Source organism: Penicillium cinerascens (genome assembly GCF_028974065.1).
Source record: "Penicillium cinerascens strain IBT 15544 chromosome Unknown contig_16_segment0_segment0, whole genome shotgun sequence".
Taxonomy (NCBI): Eukaryota; Fungi; Ascomycota; class Eurotiomycetes; order Eurotiales; family Aspergillaceae; genus Penicillium; species Penicillium cinerascens.
The window spans coordinates 2,321,590-2,337,833 of record NW_026695286.1 but is presented as its reverse complement, the minus strand read 5'-3'; the positions used below and the strand labels follow the sequence as shown (position 1 = coordinate 2,337,833).

Sequence of the window (16,244 nt, the reverse complement as noted above, 5' to 3'; positions counted from 1 at the left end):
CTGCTAATTGTTGAACTTGTTCTGACACCAGTCAGGTCTCCACCAGTGCTTCTGCCTGCCACATTCCGGGCGATAATTGGGTCAACACATCCTCAACCAAAGCGACTGGTTTAGCTGGACAACCGGAACGCATGCGTCGAAATATCTCCAGGCTCTTGGAACATAGTTCCAACAAGGTAGCTCTTTCTTCTCCGGAGCTGTCAAAAATACTTGTGATGACCACAAGCATGGCAGCGAGGACTCGATGAGAGTAGCATGTCCACTGATTTTCGGGGTACTCCAGTAATTTGTGAACAAGCAGAATGGTTTCACGGGCAGCACCGATACAGACACCCTTGGCCATGGCAGACGAGTAGAATGGCGTGGAGAAGCTTGCATATGCAAAGAAAGGTCGGTGCATGACGAGCATCACATGATTGAACCCTATCAGAATGTGAGACCCCTTCAATTATGACAATGGTAAAGAGTGACTGACTTAGTTCAATATCACAGCACTGATGCTGCACCCAAGAGACCTGGCCCCGCGCTTGGAAGCCTTCGGCGGTTGTAGTATCTTTGGGAGCTAAATGTGCAGGAAGCTCTCCTCTCCAAGTCATGAGTTCAGCTTGGAGGTTCATCATTCGGCCCACAAAGGACTGTAGGGCAGCTGTCCTCTCGCTAATATTCGATGCCAAGTCGATGACTTTGCGAGCGATTCTCGCGAATTTGGCCATTACGACGATGAATGTGACCTTACTGGCCATTTCTGCCTTGGGATCCTGCTTTTTGATAAGCGAGGGTTGCTTTTCTCTCACTCGAACAGACTCACTGGATTTTCTAGAGGATAAGACGCTTTGGCATCGGTCTCGCGAATACTGAGCGGTCTCCCGTACTCAAGACATAGATCCGATTCCAGGCTATAAATAGTCCACCAGGTTCTGAATGCCGCTTCGCGATCAATGAAAGGCCGCTCGGGTGGATTGATGTTGTCGTTGATTCCAATGGAATAGGCCATTCGAATCGCGATTCCTAGGTAGTTATATGCTACTAAAGGGATGTTAGCCGGGAAGTTGACACCTCAATGACAATCATACAGTTAGGATCAGCCCGTCGGTGAGCATAAATAGCCTTTGAGTGGTCAGCTTGTTTTGAAAAATAGGACTCAGAATGATCATCATACCATGAGCATAGCAGCCTGTACTAATTCCAAGCAATTCTCTCCAAACAAGTGACCTAGAAGACCCTGCGCCTTGGCAAAATATTTGGTAGCCCACTCTGGACCGCTGCGGTCAGTCTCTGAGTAAAGAGCACCCAAGGCTAGAACAGAATAGATGAGACACTGGCGTTGACGGGATCGAGGGTTCTGTGATTCGGAAAGTGATGCATTCCCAGGGTTCGAAAACCGATAGTAGGCAGACTGGAAAGCTGGATCATCCAGTACCGGGATAATATCAGAGATCTTGTCAAAAAAGCAGTCTATATGCGTCTTTGCCAGGCTTTCCTTGAAGGTCCATCCACTCGTGCTAGTCATGTCACTCGAGGAGTAGATGTCTTCCGGGGAGTGCCCAGCCCCTTTTCGTCTTTTTGGGGGCCTTTCGCGGCCACCATCGAAGTTCGCTGCGCGAGAGATGTGGGGATCTTGTGATCGCAGGATGTTAAATGTCGATGTGGGACCGTAAAATGCCAAAGACCCAGTGCTATCTTCAAACACATCCACTCCAGCCTGACCCAGGGTCGATCTCGGCGTGGTATCTTTTCAGAGTGTTAGCTTCGAATTTCAGACTTAGAAGTCAATACACGCACCTGCTGAGTTTGTAGAAACTCTAGGCTGATAGGTTCTTTCCCCAAAGACTGCACGCTCTAACTCCAACACCCTGGCGTTGATGATATCGAGCCCACTAGATCCCAATTAGTTCATGAAAACGACTTCCTCTGTCACCTACCTAGTCACTCTGTGAGCCGCTGTAGATGGATCATAGGAGCACTGAGCCTTGCTTCTCTCGCAAGTTTGACATGGCAGGAGTCCATCACACTTGATTCATGGATAGATATGAGTACTCGTGGTCCGGTACGGCATTTCTCATGAGCACTTGACCTTTGGGCGACTTACTTTTAATTTTCGAGCTCGACAGGGGCCACAGGCCTCTGTGGTCTTCCTACGAGCCCCAACTGGCGCATGAGGCCCTTGGCTCGGCGATCCCGACATGTTGTTTGTCGGCTTCTAGTGGATGTTTAGGCTAAGTCCACCCAAGCGCGCCTCCATTAGTCATACATTCTGGTGGTTCGGGATTTCCCCGAGATGAACTTGGGGATCCACGAATAATCCATAGCCTGAAACCTTTCCAAGTTTGCTAGGTTGTCAAAATCACAGGAAAATTAAAAGGTTCCAATTAATATGTTGCAGTGATGATTTAATTTAAGAATCGATCGTCTATTGTTCGGTGTTGTCAGAACTGTACCAAGTCTTTCACCTGCACCACTTGCCCTGTACGAATTGCCTTATTTGCTGCAATCCCCGTTAAAATGGACATAGCCCCATCAACATGTGATGCAGCGCGATTCAGTCTGTCTGGCACAGGAGCTCCAAAGAGATCGTTGAGTAGCACGGGATCTCCACCGCCATGGCCACCTTCTCCCTCAACAACCGGCACCTCATAAGGTGGCGCAAACATAGGATGTACCGTAATTTTCGTGTGTGCCACGGCGCCTTCCTTCCCCTGTTCTCCACCTGCATTGACATATGATTCCTCGAGTACATCCATCTCCAGTCGACCACCGGTGCCATTAAAACAGACCCGGAATCCTTCCCAAGGGCAGTAGGCGACCAAGCTGTATGTCAAGATTGCACCGGACTGATAGCTCACCAGCGCACCCATTGTGTCTTCGATGTTAATGCCATCCCCAAAAACGCTCTGGTCACGGTAGTAGCCATCTTCATGCTCCGCGTCGAGATACATGGCCTTAAGCTGTGTGTGTTCTTCCATGTGTAGAGCAAACGGATCGTTGGCGGCGGCGGGACTGCCATGGGCTCGGGAATAGAACTTGGTCTCGCCACGAAGTTCAGCATTCTCTTTACCATAGAACTTCAAGTCACCCTGTGCAAATACAGTAGTGGGCTTGCTACCCAGCCAGAAGTTGACCAAGTCAAAGTGATGAGTGGACTTGTGAACGAGCAATCCGCCACTGTTGCGTTTATCCCGATGCCAACGGCGGAAGTAGTCCGCGCCGTGTCTGGTGTTGAGCATCCATTCAAAATGAACAGAGGTAACTTTGCCAATGGCACCGTCCATCAGAAGTTCACGGACTTTAGTGTTGTGGGGTGCGTATCGGTAGTTGAAAGCGACGCGTAATTGACGATTGGTGGCCTTTACGACATCAAGGATCGTTTGGCATTTCTGTTCATCCACTGTCATCGGCTTTTCACTGAGCACATTGCAGCCAAGTTCCATAGCCCGGACGATGTAGGTGTGATGTGCTCGATCAATCGTAGTCACGATTATGGTGTCGGGCTTCGTTTCCTCAACCATACGATCGAAGTCGGCGGCTTTGTATGTTGGCAGTTGCGACATTCCTAGCTTTTGTACTCGGCCATTGGCGACATCCATCCGCGTCTGGTTTGTGTCGCAAAAGGCGACAAGAGTAGCGGTATCTTTGAAATCGCGGACTATGGCACTGTAAAAGAAGGCGGCGCGGCCTCCGGTGCCTACGACGGCGTATCTTGTTGGAGCCATATCAATAAATACTGCCAAAATAATTGGACAGCCACAAAGAAGCCAAAACGAAAGAGAGTATTGTGTGTCTGGATATTCAATCAAGAAGAAGTGGACAAGGTTCTTTGAATCTATCTTTTGTTTGCTGATCAGCGAGTTAACCCCTCACCAACCAAAAAGAGACCTCCCCGGCGAGAACGCCGGGGAGGTCTCTGCAGCTTCCAAGATTGAGTTTTTCCGTCAATAGAAAAGCTTGGTCTCGTGCTGAGGCCCCCAGAGGGTGCTTACCCCACGCGAATCTATGTAAAGAGCATCCCTATCCCCATCTCACTACCGTTTTAAACCCCCTCTTTGAAGGCATGCTGGGGACTGCGGGTCATTGTGACCCGAGACTGCCGCCCAGTTGAAGCTGTCGGTGAGTTTCCTTCCGGATGTTTTGTCAAGACGGGGCCCTTCCAACTGTTGGGGTTAACGAAAACACCCATGAGCACTAGGCTGATCCATAGTAACCTTAGGAAATATACCACCGCCTACTCTCATTTTAAGAAGTCCCAAAGTACATACCTGTAAGATATCTATGTCTAAGATTCCTGATATTTATTTGCAATCATTTGCAATCATTTGTAACAATTCTATTTTGGCTAAGATAGGTATTTGCCAATGTTGGCAAGGTTAAAGATCGCAGAGACACCGTAGCGAGCAGTCTCATTCGTGCTTACCCATCGAGCCTCCTCGCCGTTACTGAAATAATCCGGAGGCGACGTCTGCAATATACTCCAATCTTGTCGTACCGTGTAACCATCTGTATTAAAGAATTGGTCCCAAGCGGTATGTGCAAGGTGCTCATCATTTGACTCAACTGCTGCAAAAGCAGTAAGAGTTGAATGGCTCTGTCTCCATATTGCATGAGAAGGGAATTCGAAGCCGAATTCTTCGCGTTGTACCTTCGGACCGCCGTTGTATGCCCGGCAATAAGCTAACCACACTTTCATGAATTTCTCCATCATTAAAGGATACTCTTTCCACGCATAGTGGAATAATTCAGCGAGGATTTCGGGGAAGCCAAACAGCATAGAAAGGTGTGAGATTGCCCATTCTGGCGTTGGAGGAGGACATTCTCGTACTTCACCACTGGTTGGATTAAACAGAATGGCATTGTTTCCAATCCCATGTTTCAGGCCCGCAATTCCGTCTAGAAGGTTGATGAGAAGGTCTTTGCATTGCTCCCAGCCCTCACTCCGACCTTCCCACGCTGTTAACCAGGCCGCAATAAGAGGGCCGCAATCCAGACCGATGTTCGTCATCGCGAAACCTTCAGGAATTCCTGCATGTTGCTGCACCTTGCGATGAGAATCCAGTACCAAGAGGGAGTGTTGACAGCCTTGAAGCTCAGAAATTAAGTCTCCAGTGTGTTCGTCTCCGGTGAGATAAAAGTAGATACGACGGTAGAGAACATTGGAGATTCGAAGCTGCTTGGAACTGTCGCTGAAATGCTGAACACCATGCCGGGTCCCAAATCCTTTAAATCTTCCAATGTGATATACATCCACGTCACCGGTATGTCTCGTCATGGCTTCGGCCATCTTGAATACATCTGCCCGTTCAGTGTGTAGAAAATAGAGCCAAAGCCAAAGGTCTGTAGATAATTCGCAGTTGTCCCATGCAAAACCACCAACATCGTATCTCCATGCATGTCGATAGGAATCGTACGTGTGTTGAACATCCCCATGGTCCCAGAATCCGTACCATCGATTCTGTTCAACCTGATCATGGTAATAGTTGAATAGCAGGTCCAGGTTCTTCTCAATATCAGCTGCCTTGGAAGTTGAACCAAGGGTTTTAGTCTGGAAATCAGGAGCCCAACATCCGTGAAAGGCATTCGCGGCGTGCATATGCGCTGAAGTTGCAACCAGGCGTGGCGGATCGCGAACGAGTGACGAGAAGGCACTGAGCTCCTGGTTGGAAGGGGTCTGGCGAAATGGCTTCAAATAGAGTTGATTTGTTCTTCCGATACCGTTTGCTGTCACAAACGCGGGTTCAAAATCCTCGTATGTCACGTTCAGAGCCTTTAATTGCTTTGGGTAGGTGTCCAAGCCAAGGCCATCGTGGTAAGGTGCCGTTTCCAATGGCTCGGCTAAAGGTGAGTATAGCCATACAGTTATAATACCGGCCTCCGAGGTCATGTTGTCCAGGTCGATCTGGGTTGGATAGCGCTCCCAAAAGTCGGACATGCCAACTGCCAGTCCACCATGCTGGGCAGATCCGACGTACGCAGTTCCATCTGCCCGCCCACCACCGATGACTTTGACCCAGGAGCAACCTGGCTTGGTTCGTTTCTTGATGGTGAAGCCATCAGAAGAGAGCTGAGAAAGCGAGTAAGAGTCCCACGAAGGAATGTAGGATAGACCCTCGGCCAGATTTATTCTCGTCCACTCCTCCTCTCGTAGAGTGACAATCCGTCCTGCCGTTTGATAGATTCTGTTTTGCACTGTTGGGCCATACCTTAATCCAGATAAACCTTTCACCTCCTCTTTCAGAACACCTCCCTCTGACCCGCCAAGACAAATATGTCGGTTGTAGAGCTCTGTGTGCTCTAGCGGAATGGCGAATCGCAGACCGAGCGAGGTGAGTGGCTCATGGGGGTCCAGGTCATGTACAAACGAGTGGATTATTTTCACGGACGGCGAGTCTGAATGCACATAGAATCGCACATGAAAAGGAAGACGGTTTTCAGATTTCCCTGCATCCACAGCCCCAGTAACCTTAACAACGACCCTGCTGAATGTTTGATTCTCGATTTCCACGGCCTTGACACGGGTTTTGTGTTCAGTTCCATTGATGGATGCAACGATTGTGGCAGCGGAGCAAACAGTATTTCCATCAATCTCCAGTCTTTCAAGCAATGACGAACTTCCCGTCGGCCCGAATCTGAGATTTAATCCTTGCCGTGAAGAGACTGAAAGGGAAGCGCCAACACTCTGGACTCTAACTCCCGTTGGCCTTCCCTGCCTGGGAATGGCTTTGACCACATATTCCTTGCTGTGCCCGATATCGCCGCTGATTGAGTGAGCCGTACATTTGAGAGAGCCATCAGCCCAATATGCAAGTTCACGCGAGTCAATAGGCCATTCCCCGTGGTCGCCCTCGATAACAAAGGCCTGGCCTGGCTGATGCACTCCCCGTGGCCATGGCATCCCAAAGGAAACACCATCCGACGGGACGTGGGGGCCATTCCCACTAAGCCAGCGCAGATTCCTCTTCATTTTGCCAAGACGAATTGCAATCTTTGAGTGGTCGGACCTCCAAGTTTGGGCAGGCAATACGGGACAAGAAAGCCAAGCGGTGGCAGGGGACAGATGACCTTGGCGGGGTGTTGAACCCGCTCAAAGGTCGATAGTTATACGCGGTGCATCACGCCATGGAGGAGCGGAGTTCAAAGCGAAAGTCAGCCATCACTACAATTCCACCAACAAAAAGCCTCCATTTTTCGCCAACTACCAAGTACACGAACGCATGGGCTTCTCCCCGCAGTCTCTGCCCGTTCATATAGCTATGGCTCGGCCTATTCAATCCCGGATCAGCATGGAGATATCCTTCTTTCGGCGCCTCACTGGCTCGCAGTTCCGGTTGAATTGCGGAGACAGACCAATCCGTTGTTAACCACAGAAAGTTTATCCCCACATTCTGGGGAAGCGGAGCTCCTGTGGGACCGATACAAAGGGGAATCCAAGTGCTCAGCTTCCACACAATGAAGCTTGGTGGATAAACCCATAGCCCTAACGCCTTTGTCAATTTCATCTGTTTTCTCGTCCATTCAAAGGTCTATCACAAGATGGCGGAGCACCAAGAAGATATCGCCGACCGCACGACCACAACGGTAGTCGGCGAGAAGGGTGAAGAGCAGTATGTTTCAGGAAGCGATATTTTGAAAGGTGCCCAAAGAGCCACCAAGGAGGAACATGAAATGAGTTTGCGTGAAGGTATCCGCAAATATCCCAGAGCAGTGTTCTGGTCCATTTGGTTCAGCTCGGCCCTGATTATGGAGGGATTAGACCACGCGTTCGTCAGTGGATTCTTCGCTTTTCCCGCCTTCCAAAAACGATACGGAGAGCTTCAGAGTGATGGATCATACCAGGTACCAGCCAACCTTCAGTCGGCCGTGGGCAATGGAGTCAATGCCGGCGAGATTATTGGTTTACTCCTCAATGGAATTTTGGCGGACGCCATCGGATATCGCTATGTTATGATAGGCTGTCTCTTTCTCATGATGGCTTTCGTTTTCCTGCAATTCTTCGCCACAAGCATCTACATGTACTTGGGAGCTGAAATTCTCCTGGGGATTCCGTGGGGTGTCTTCCAGACCCTGACGACTACATACGCTGCCGAGGTCTGCCCGAACGTTCTGCGTCCTTATCTCACTATGCTGGTATCTTTGTGTTGGAGTATTGGCTATCTGCTCGGTACCGGTGTTCTTCGTGCCTTTTTGTCATCGGATGGCCAGTGGGCCTATCGAATTCCATTTGCCTTGCAGTGGGCACTACCAATTCCTCTCGCCATCGGTATTTTCCTTGCACCAGAATCACCATGGTGGCTTGTCCGCAAAGGGCGCATTTCAGATACTGCAAAGGTGCTGCAACGATTACGGTCCAAGGATAGCTCCGAAGATGAGATTGCCGACACCGTCGCCATGATGGAGCAAACAGTCAAGATTGAGAACGAGATGAAAACCTCCAGCAGCTACTGGGACTTGTTCAAAGGCGTCAACCTGCGTCGAACAGAGATTGCTGTTTTCACCTACCTTATCCAGGAACTTTGTGCTCCTCTCGTTGCCTTCATCGTTTATTTTCTGGAGCAAGCGGGTCTTCCATCAGCAGCTTCGTTCGACTTCGGTATGGGGGAGTATGCACTGGCAGTCGTTGGTGTTTTTGTCGCTTGGTACTTGGTTCCCAAAGTAGGTCGTCGCACTTTGTTGCTCAACGGCACGGCATTCATGACTGTCACGACATTTATCATTGGCTTTATGGGAATCCCAAGTATAGCCACGCATCCAAACATTGGATACGGAATTGGTAGCATACTGTTGGTTGAATATTTTGTCTTCTTCATCACAATCGGTCCAATCATCTACACTATCGTCACCGAGATCCCTTCAAACTATCTTCGCAACAAAAGCGTTGTGCTCGCTCGCGCAGTTTACAACGTGGCCGTTCTCGTGTATGGTCAACTGGTCCCGCATATGATGCAAAAGGAGTCTTGGAACTGGGGAGCCAAGTCTGGTTTCTTCTATGGCGGTATTATGGGGCTAGGTCTGATCTGGGCATACTTCCGTCTTCCTGAGACCAAGAACCGGACCTTTGCTGAAATGGATATTTTGTTCAAGAATGAGGTAAAGGCTCGCGATTTTGAAAAGGCCAAGGTTGATATTGGCACTGAGTCTGTTTTCCCAGAATGAAATTCCTATTTTATCCTTCATGGTGGAGCTTGCAAACTAAATTAGTTTCTTTATACCTTGCAATTAACTCTATCCCAACACTGTCTTGTCATTTCCTACAAAGTAGCACTAATTCACTCGGGTCTTTTTCTCCCCTACGACAGGAAGGCACTAGGAATCTTGCCAATTTTCTCAACCGCCGACCTGATTGCGCCGGTGATTGCAAATTGGCTAGGAACTCCGTCCACTCGGTGAGTCGAATTGATGTTCTTGACCAGAACAATCTGGTAGCACGTTGCACTCCCTTGGCGGGAAACAATGGTAGACCAAGAGAGGAAAATCTCCCAGATCTACGAGCTTGTTAGGACTATATCATTAAATCATTGAATAAGGTCATGCTTACCCGATACCACTTTGCTCCATACTTCGCTTCCACATTCTCCCGATTGGCGAACCAATTACGATACCACCGCCACAACGTTGCCGAATAGTGCACTCCAACAGTGTCGACGCTTTTGATTTCAAAACCAGCTCCTTCGAGCTGATCAACAACCCATCCGAGGGGCGTACTTGCATCGGCGCCTGGGAAAACATATTTGTTCATGAACAACCCCCAGATAAGATCCTCGTATTGCCAGTATTTCCGAAGCCCAGAATACTGCAAATAGAAAACTCCATCATCGTCCAGCATATCATGAACCTGTTTTATAAATCCACGGAAGTGACGAACACCAACGTGTTCTGACATCTCGAGGCTCGTTATCTTTTTGTAACCCCCGGAATTCGTGGGGAATCCCGATAGTCCATGCGAAAGATTCGACTTTGGGATTGCGGAATTCCAGCACTTTCAAGGGAAGAATTCCCCCATTTGGTCTGGTTGCGACCCAGTGTAACCCCAGTGACATGTGCCTTGTAATGAACGCTCGCAAAGGTTGCCAAGGTTCCCCAGCCACACCCAATATCCAGCATAGTATCACCTGGCTGCAGATCGATCTTCTCGCATACTACCGTCAACTTATTGTCCTGTAGCTGCTCCAGAGATTCTTCTTTGGTGACATCGCCGATCAGTCCGGAGGTGTATATCATGCGAGGACCTAAGAACCATGCGTAAAAGTCGTCGCCGCGATCATAGGTGCCGCTGACCTGCTCCTCGTCTGTACTTAATCAGCCATATGAATTTACCTTGGCCTTGATGATGTGGCAGAGACCAAATCAAGATCGATACATACCTTGTGAGCGAGAGTGCACGATTAGTTCCGGGACAAATCCAAACAGAAAGTGCTTAAAAACTCCCCAGGAGAAGCTGAAGTTTGCCCAATCGTGCCGGTACTCCAGATTCTCCAGACAATCCCCATTTTTGAACATCACATCGCCCCGAAAGTACTTTTCATAAAATACCTCAATAGGAATCTTTCTCTTGCCCCGATATTTCGCTCGATCTCCATCCGTGCGAAAATTGAGATAATATTCCACTGGCCGACCTGGGAACCTTGCCTTTTCATTCATGCGTGGGGACGTGGAAGAAAAGGTGGTCCAGAATGCCATGAGTATCGGGATAGCGGTACATGTTGCCACGAGTATGAAGTAGAGGCCGCCACCCAGTTGAAAAGATATGAGCCATGGAATGGATATCAGCAGGAAAAAGAGTAGGGCATTGGACCACGAATTGTTACCGGCGCCGTCCGCGGGTAGAGGGGCATTCTTGATTGCAGGGGACTGTGGTTTTGCATAACTCGTTAGAATGCTCTCAGTTGCAGTTAAAACCGGACTAAGGAATTTCTCACGGTGGTTGTTCGAACTCCGTAGTTTTCCTTGGGTGAGCTCTGTGAAGCTTCCGGGGTCACGATGAAGTCGAAGAAAGGAGGGGACTCGGGATGTTTCTGAGGCATCATGAAGGGACGAGCTAGCGATTCGGTAGCTTAACTTAACCTTTGTAGAGATATGAGATTTTCACCACCATATGGAGCAACCTCGAGTGAAGGCTGATATTTATATGTGGGGGAAAAATCCCAGCCATTGTGCATCATTCGGGAATGATCCACTTAGCATGTGTGAAAAAATGGGAGTTCATCTTCAATGTTTCAAGTTTATGTGGACCGAGTCTGGGAAGCTGCATAGATGAGAGGATATCGAGGAAGCTCTCGAAGGACGTGCATCTCTGTTTCCCGACTGGGATAGAGACGCTATACCGAAAAAGGAGAGCCGACCTTATCTGTGGGTCCATGCACTGGCGAAGCATGGGTCCTGGCAATTCCGACATTGCCATCTTCCTTCTCGTCGTCTCGCCTCTCCACCGCACAAGGAATGGCTGGAGACTACAATGCATGGGGTGCTAGATTTTAAAACCGCTCATGACGAGGGATGCTTCCGTCTTTACACCAGAAGTTCCAAGAGAACGAAATCCGGATGCCTGAGCTGTCGCACACGCCATACAAAATGCGATGAGCAGAAGCCTATTTGTGGCGGATGTGTGCGAAATCATTTACTTTGTTCTTGGCCCGGCCCAGCAAGGACGATCGACTACATTCCATCGGGCTCCGTGGGAGCCGATCACGCAAACCGTGCTCGGCGCGTCACCCCGTCATGTCAGCTCCTGTTCTCTAGTCCGATCTATGCACCCTCACATTGGCCTCGACTCCAGGGGAGACCAGATGAGCAGAGACTTCTCCATCATTACATTGAAAGATCTGTGAAACGACTCGTGGTGAAGAATGGTCCGAGAAACCCGTTCGTCGCGTACTTGTTACCGCTGGCTCACCAACATGACGGATTTCTCAATGTTGCCCTTGCCATAAGTGCTTCACATCTGTCTTATGATGATCCACAATCACATACTATAGCTCTTTCACACTATGGGATCGTACTGCGAGCAGTGAAATACATGATTACGGAATTTGGGAATGGGCTGAGAAGGGACCCGCTGGAGATCGTCATATTGCTCTTAGTTCTTTGTAATTACGAGGTATAGTTATTTTGGGTCATCCTCAATACTCCATTAGTGCATCTCGCTGACATCAGGATAAACTGCTTTAGGTCATCGACGGAAACATGGAAGGCGCAGTGATGCGACACATGTTGCCATGCTCCACTCTGTTGGTCTCGCACAACAACCTTCTGACCACGGTCGATGAACATTGCGCATGCTTTATCGCAGAACAATATATGTTCATTCATGTCGTGAACCACTACTTCGGACTTGATTCCAATGGCTCGACGAGTCATTTCCTGGATCTGTCGTCATACTACCATGATCGATCTTCCTCCTGTGCACATGCCTTATTCGAAATGATCCCACGGATTGCTACTTTTGCGAGAAGAGCTACTGAGACTTACCCCAGGCATCTCGACCCGGGTATTATCGAGGAGTTTCACACTATTGAGCAAGAAATCTTGTCATGGGAGGTGCCAGAACCAGTGGATACCAGAACGTATGCCTGGCCAGCACCGGACAAAGATGAAATAACGGCAGCCCTTTTCACACAAATGGCGCTCATTATCACTCTTCAATGTGCCCTCAACGGCCCTGGAATCCCCAAACCATACATTAAGAGGCAAGTTGACGCTAGCTTATGCGAAGCGAACCTGCTCTTGAAACAAATATCATCATCCAGTATGGCATGGGCAATGTTACTCTGGCCTCTTGCCCATATTGGGTCGTGTATTACATCTCAAACGGAGCAGGAAGATTATGTATCGATGATTCTCGGCATCGAGGACAAAGTTCGTGGCTGCGCCGTTTCCATCTCAGTCTTGGTCAGATTGTGGGAAGCCGCCCGGGAAGATGAAAGATATTATGGCCCTTTTGGGATCCAAGAGTTCATGAAGAGAGAACAAATCACGCCGTGTATGGGATAGCATCTATACCTATCTTCCAACTATTTTTTTTCTTTCACTGGAACTCTTCTTTTAGCGCCTCTCCAATCCCTCTCCCCGATTCCATGAGATCATCCGAGGGAGAACATCTTGTTTCCGGCACTTCACCCGTCGACCAGAAATAGGTTCCTGGTAAGAGGAACACATTTTTCCGAACAACAGAGTCGAAAACAGCTTGCTGGATTTCCTGGTGACCAGCGCCAGCCTGGCACAGCAGATTCAGGGTATTTAGTCGGGCCGATCGGTTATAGACTTAAAGCTACAAACTGAATATCGTATCGACGCCATTTTTGGATTATTTTGCGTAAGAATGCTAAGATATCGTAAGTAGATCAACCTGGCTACTCGATTTTCAGAGCTCATAAAACCATGAGAGGATTCTCCGACATCGCAGGCGCGTGAAGAACCGATGGCAAAGCCAATCCCACAGGAAGAGCCAATCGCGGAGATCCCGAACTTCAACAGAGCACGAGGTTCCACAGCAGGATGCGGGGAGCGGGGAAGGAAATGGTTGGTTCACGGGGATCCCGGCTCTATTCCCATCTACTCCTCCCTCGAGCTCGCCTGTTTTAAACGTTCCTGTGCCTCATTTCCATTTCCTCATTTATCTTTCCTCGTTTCATTATCACTGTGAATTTAGCCTCAAGATGACTCGAAAAAATGGTGAAAGGTCTGCCAAGCGAGCCCGCTACGAGGACGAGGTAACGAAGAATGGCGAATTGACCTCGGCAGCCGAAGCCTTTTTTGAAGCCTTGGGTAATTCATCTCCTGGAAGTGTTAATATTCTATCTAATGGGAATTCTAGCTGAGGCCGGGGTCACTCACTGCTTTGTCAATCTGTATGTTCCCCTTGAACAACCAGATGGTCTGTCTAACGGAACGAAGTGGAAGCGACCACCCTGCCATGCTCGAAGCCATGGTTAAGGCGAAGCAAGGTCTGTTGTTCAAAATCTCTTATATTGACTGATGCTTATCATCATCTAGGAAAGTTGGACAAATTCCCCAATATCATCACTTGTCCCTCGGAGCTAGTTGCCCTGTCGGCAGCGTTGGGGTACGCTCAGGTCACCGGCATCCCGGTATGATGATCGCGGCTGAAGTGCGTCGTATTATACTGAATCAAGTCTAGCAATGTGTTCTGGTCCACGTAGACTGTGGTACCCTGGCTATGGGCCAATCGATACACAACGCTTCTATTAGCAGAGTGCCCGTTCTATGCTTTGCCGGCCTTAGTCCCTTCACTCAAAGAGGAGAGCTTCTGGGATCGAGAACCGAGTACGAAAACCAATATAGGAGCCAAAACCAGTACTGACAATGGCAGGTTCATTCATTGGCTTCAAGATGTGCCTGACCAGGCTGCGATTCTCCGTCAATATTGCAGATATTCCGGGGAAGTCAAAAGCGGCCGCAATATCAAACAACTAGTTAATCGCGCTCTGGAACTTACCATGTCTGACCCCAAAGGACCAGCATACCTCATGGCTGCGCGAGAGGTTCTTGAAGAGGTAGGTAGTGACCACCACTTGCGAGACTGTCCTGACAAGCCGTTTGTTCTAGAAAGTGGAAAGAAAGTGGCTCGAAGAAGAACTTCTGAGCCCAATGGCACCAAGTGCGTTGCCCGAGCCAGGTAAGCCTTATATGCTCCTCTGGTCACCTCTCAATGGCACTGACATAAACAGAGGTTGAATTGATCGCAAAAGCTCTCATGAGCGCAAAGAGACCACTCGTCATCACTGGTTATCTCGGTCGAAATCTGCAAGCTCCAGCTTTACTAGAAGAACTTGGTGACAAACTACCCATCAGCGTCGTGGAAATGGTTGGATCCGATGTTTGTATCCGTAGTGACCATGAAGCTTATCGAGGTGTCACCGTCACTACCCATCCGGATGTCCTGGAGGCCGATGTAATCCTCGTTATGGACTGTGACGTACCTTGGATCCCAACTGCAGGTGAACCTAAAAAGGGTATGATTCCTTGCTTGTGCCTTTGTAGTATCTGCTGACAATTCAGGAACGAAAATCTTCCATCTCGATGTCGATCCGCTGAAGCAGCAAATGCCACGTACGCGACGCGATCAAATAACACTCGAATACTCTGCTAATTAAGAAACAGTTTTCTCCATTAAAGCCATCCGGAGACTGAAAGTGAATTGCGGAATTGCACTGAAACAACTGAACACCTACTTGGATAGCCAGAATGTCGACAAGAGCCACTACACTTCAGAATTTGACGCACGCACAGCTCGCCATGCAAGCTGGCGACAGAGTCTGCAGAGCCTCGAGTCGCCTCCAGATGGAGACATCGTGACCGTTCCATATCTCACCTCCAGACTCAGACAATTTGTCCCAGAAAACACTACCTTTGTGTTGGAGGCAGTGACCAACGCGGGGCATCTCATTCACCATCTCAATCTGACCAAGGTACGTAATCTATCCGCCAAGGAATGAATGTATTGCATTACTGATTGGAGATGGCAGCCTGGTACTCTATTTGGCAGCGGTGCAGGGGGTCTAGGCTGGGGAGGCGGTGCAGCCTTGGGGGTGAAGCTTGCGAAGCCTGACTCCTTTATTTGCGCAATGTGAGCCAGATACCTATCTCGTAGTATCTCATTTCGGGATGCTAATGAATTATAGCGTGGGAGATGGAACATATCTCTTCTCTCAGATGGAAAGCGTCTACTGGATTGCCAGACGATATGACATTCCATTTTTGCTCGTTGTCTTGAATAATGGAGGCTGGAATGCACCCAAGGTGTCAGCCCTGCTTGTCCATAAAGATGGGCTCTCGTCCAAAGCTAACAGGCGCGGTAAGTGGGATAATTTCTTTTGGTTAGCGAGGAACCAAGGGCTGAGAAAATTTAACATCAGATCTCAATATCTCGTTCGAGCCCTCTCCGGATTACCCAGGTATTGCAAGGGCAGCTGGCAGTGCATGGGGGGCGACGGTCATGCAGCAGAGTGAAGTTGATTCAACTATCAAAGAGGCAACGCGAGTTGTCCAGGGTGGGAGATGCGCTGTCATCGAGGTCGCGTAAGTGAAAATCAACATCTCAGTGGCATTGTGCTAATTCTTACAGGGTTCCATCGATTTGGAAAGAGGTTTGAGAGCCAGCTTCTTATTTGAGATTTTCAACGCTCAATTGTTTAGTAGCAGTGCAGTGCAGTTCTATAGTACGATCAAAATGTCAAGCTTTCTTACATTCACTAGTGCCTTGCCAGTAACAAGCCAGGAATATCAAGTCAGATGTTTGG

The 16,244-nt window shown here is 48.9% G+C and overlaps 7 protein-coding genes across 7 annotated transcripts; 3 read left to right on the top strand and 4 right to left on the bottom strand.

Moving 5' to 3' along the window:
- Positions 1–31: 31 nt before the first annotated feature.
- On the bottom strand, positions 32–1,510 carry N7498_000860 (fungal specific transcription factor domain-containing protein; the record flags this gene model as incomplete). The annotated part of the gene is made up of 4 exons (XM_058447923.1): positions 32–423; positions 476–758; positions 809–1,023; positions 1,213–1,510. 4 exons carry the CDS (start codon positions 1,508–1,510, stop codon positions 32–34), a joined length of 1,188 nt encoding a protein of 395 aa, XP_058313334.1.
- A 916-nt stretch (positions 1,511–2,426) lies between these two features.
- N7498_000859 (Gfo/Idh/MocA family protein) lies at positions 2,427–3,710 on the bottom strand (the record flags this gene model as incomplete). Its single annotated transcript, XM_058447922.1, has 1 exon — positions 2,427–3,710. One exon carries the CDS (start codon positions 3,708–3,710, stop codon positions 2,427–2,429), a length of 1,284 nt encoding a protein of 427 aa, XP_058313333.1.
- A 620-nt stretch (positions 3,711–4,330) lies between these two features.
- Positions 4,331–6,952, bottom strand: N7498_000858 (polysaccharide lyase family 26 protein; the record flags this gene model as incomplete). The annotated part of the gene is made up of 1 exon (XM_058447921.1): positions 4,331–6,952. The coding sequence occupies one exon, from the start codon at positions 6,950–6,952 to the stop codon at positions 4,331–4,333; it is 2,622 nt and encodes an 873-aa protein (XP_058313332.1).
- Positions 6,953–7,521: 569 nt separating this feature from the next.
- Positions 7,522–9,141, top strand: N7498_000857 (putative MFS alpha-glucoside transporter; the record flags this gene model as incomplete). Its single annotated transcript, XM_058447920.1, has 1 exon — positions 7,522–9,141. The coding sequence occupies one exon, from the start codon at positions 7,522–7,524 to the stop codon at positions 9,139–9,141; it is 1,620 nt and encodes a 539-aa protein (XP_058313331.1).
- Positions 9,142–9,275: 134 nt separating this feature from the next.
- On the bottom strand, positions 9,276–11,012 carry N7498_000856 (S-adenosyl-L-methionine-dependent methyltransferase; the record flags this gene model as incomplete). The annotated part of the gene is made up of 5 exons (XM_058447919.1): positions 9,276–9,470; positions 9,524–9,820; positions 9,895–10,274; positions 10,350–10,836; positions 10,905–11,012. The coding sequence occupies 5 exons, from the start codon at positions 11,010–11,012 to the stop codon at positions 9,276–9,278; spliced, it is 1,467 nt and encodes a 488-aa protein (XP_058313330.1).
- Positions 11,013–12,168: 1,156 nt separating this feature from the next.
- On the top strand, positions 12,169–12,975 carry N7498_000855 (transcription factor domain-containing protein; the record flags this gene model as incomplete). The annotated part of the gene is made up of 1 exon (XM_058447918.1): positions 12,169–12,975. One exon carries the CDS (start codon positions 12,169–12,171, stop codon positions 12,973–12,975), a length of 807 nt encoding a protein of 268 aa, XP_058313329.1.
- Positions 12,976–13,640: 665 nt separating this feature from the next.
- N7498_000854 (uncharacterized protein) lies at positions 13,641–16,097 on the top strand (the record flags this gene model as incomplete). The annotated part of the gene is made up of 13 exons (XM_058447917.1): positions 13,641–13,749; positions 13,799–13,832; positions 13,879–13,928; positions 13,978–14,072; positions 14,145–14,498; positions 14,551–14,620; positions 14,673–14,957; positions 15,004–15,054; positions 15,106–15,413; positions 15,471–15,571; positions 15,627–15,799; positions 15,861–16,023; positions 16,070–16,097. 13 exons carry the CDS (start codon positions 13,641–13,643, stop codon positions 16,095–16,097), a joined length of 1,821 nt encoding a protein of 606 aa, XP_058313328.1.
- Positions 16,098–16,244: the final 147 nt, after the last annotated feature.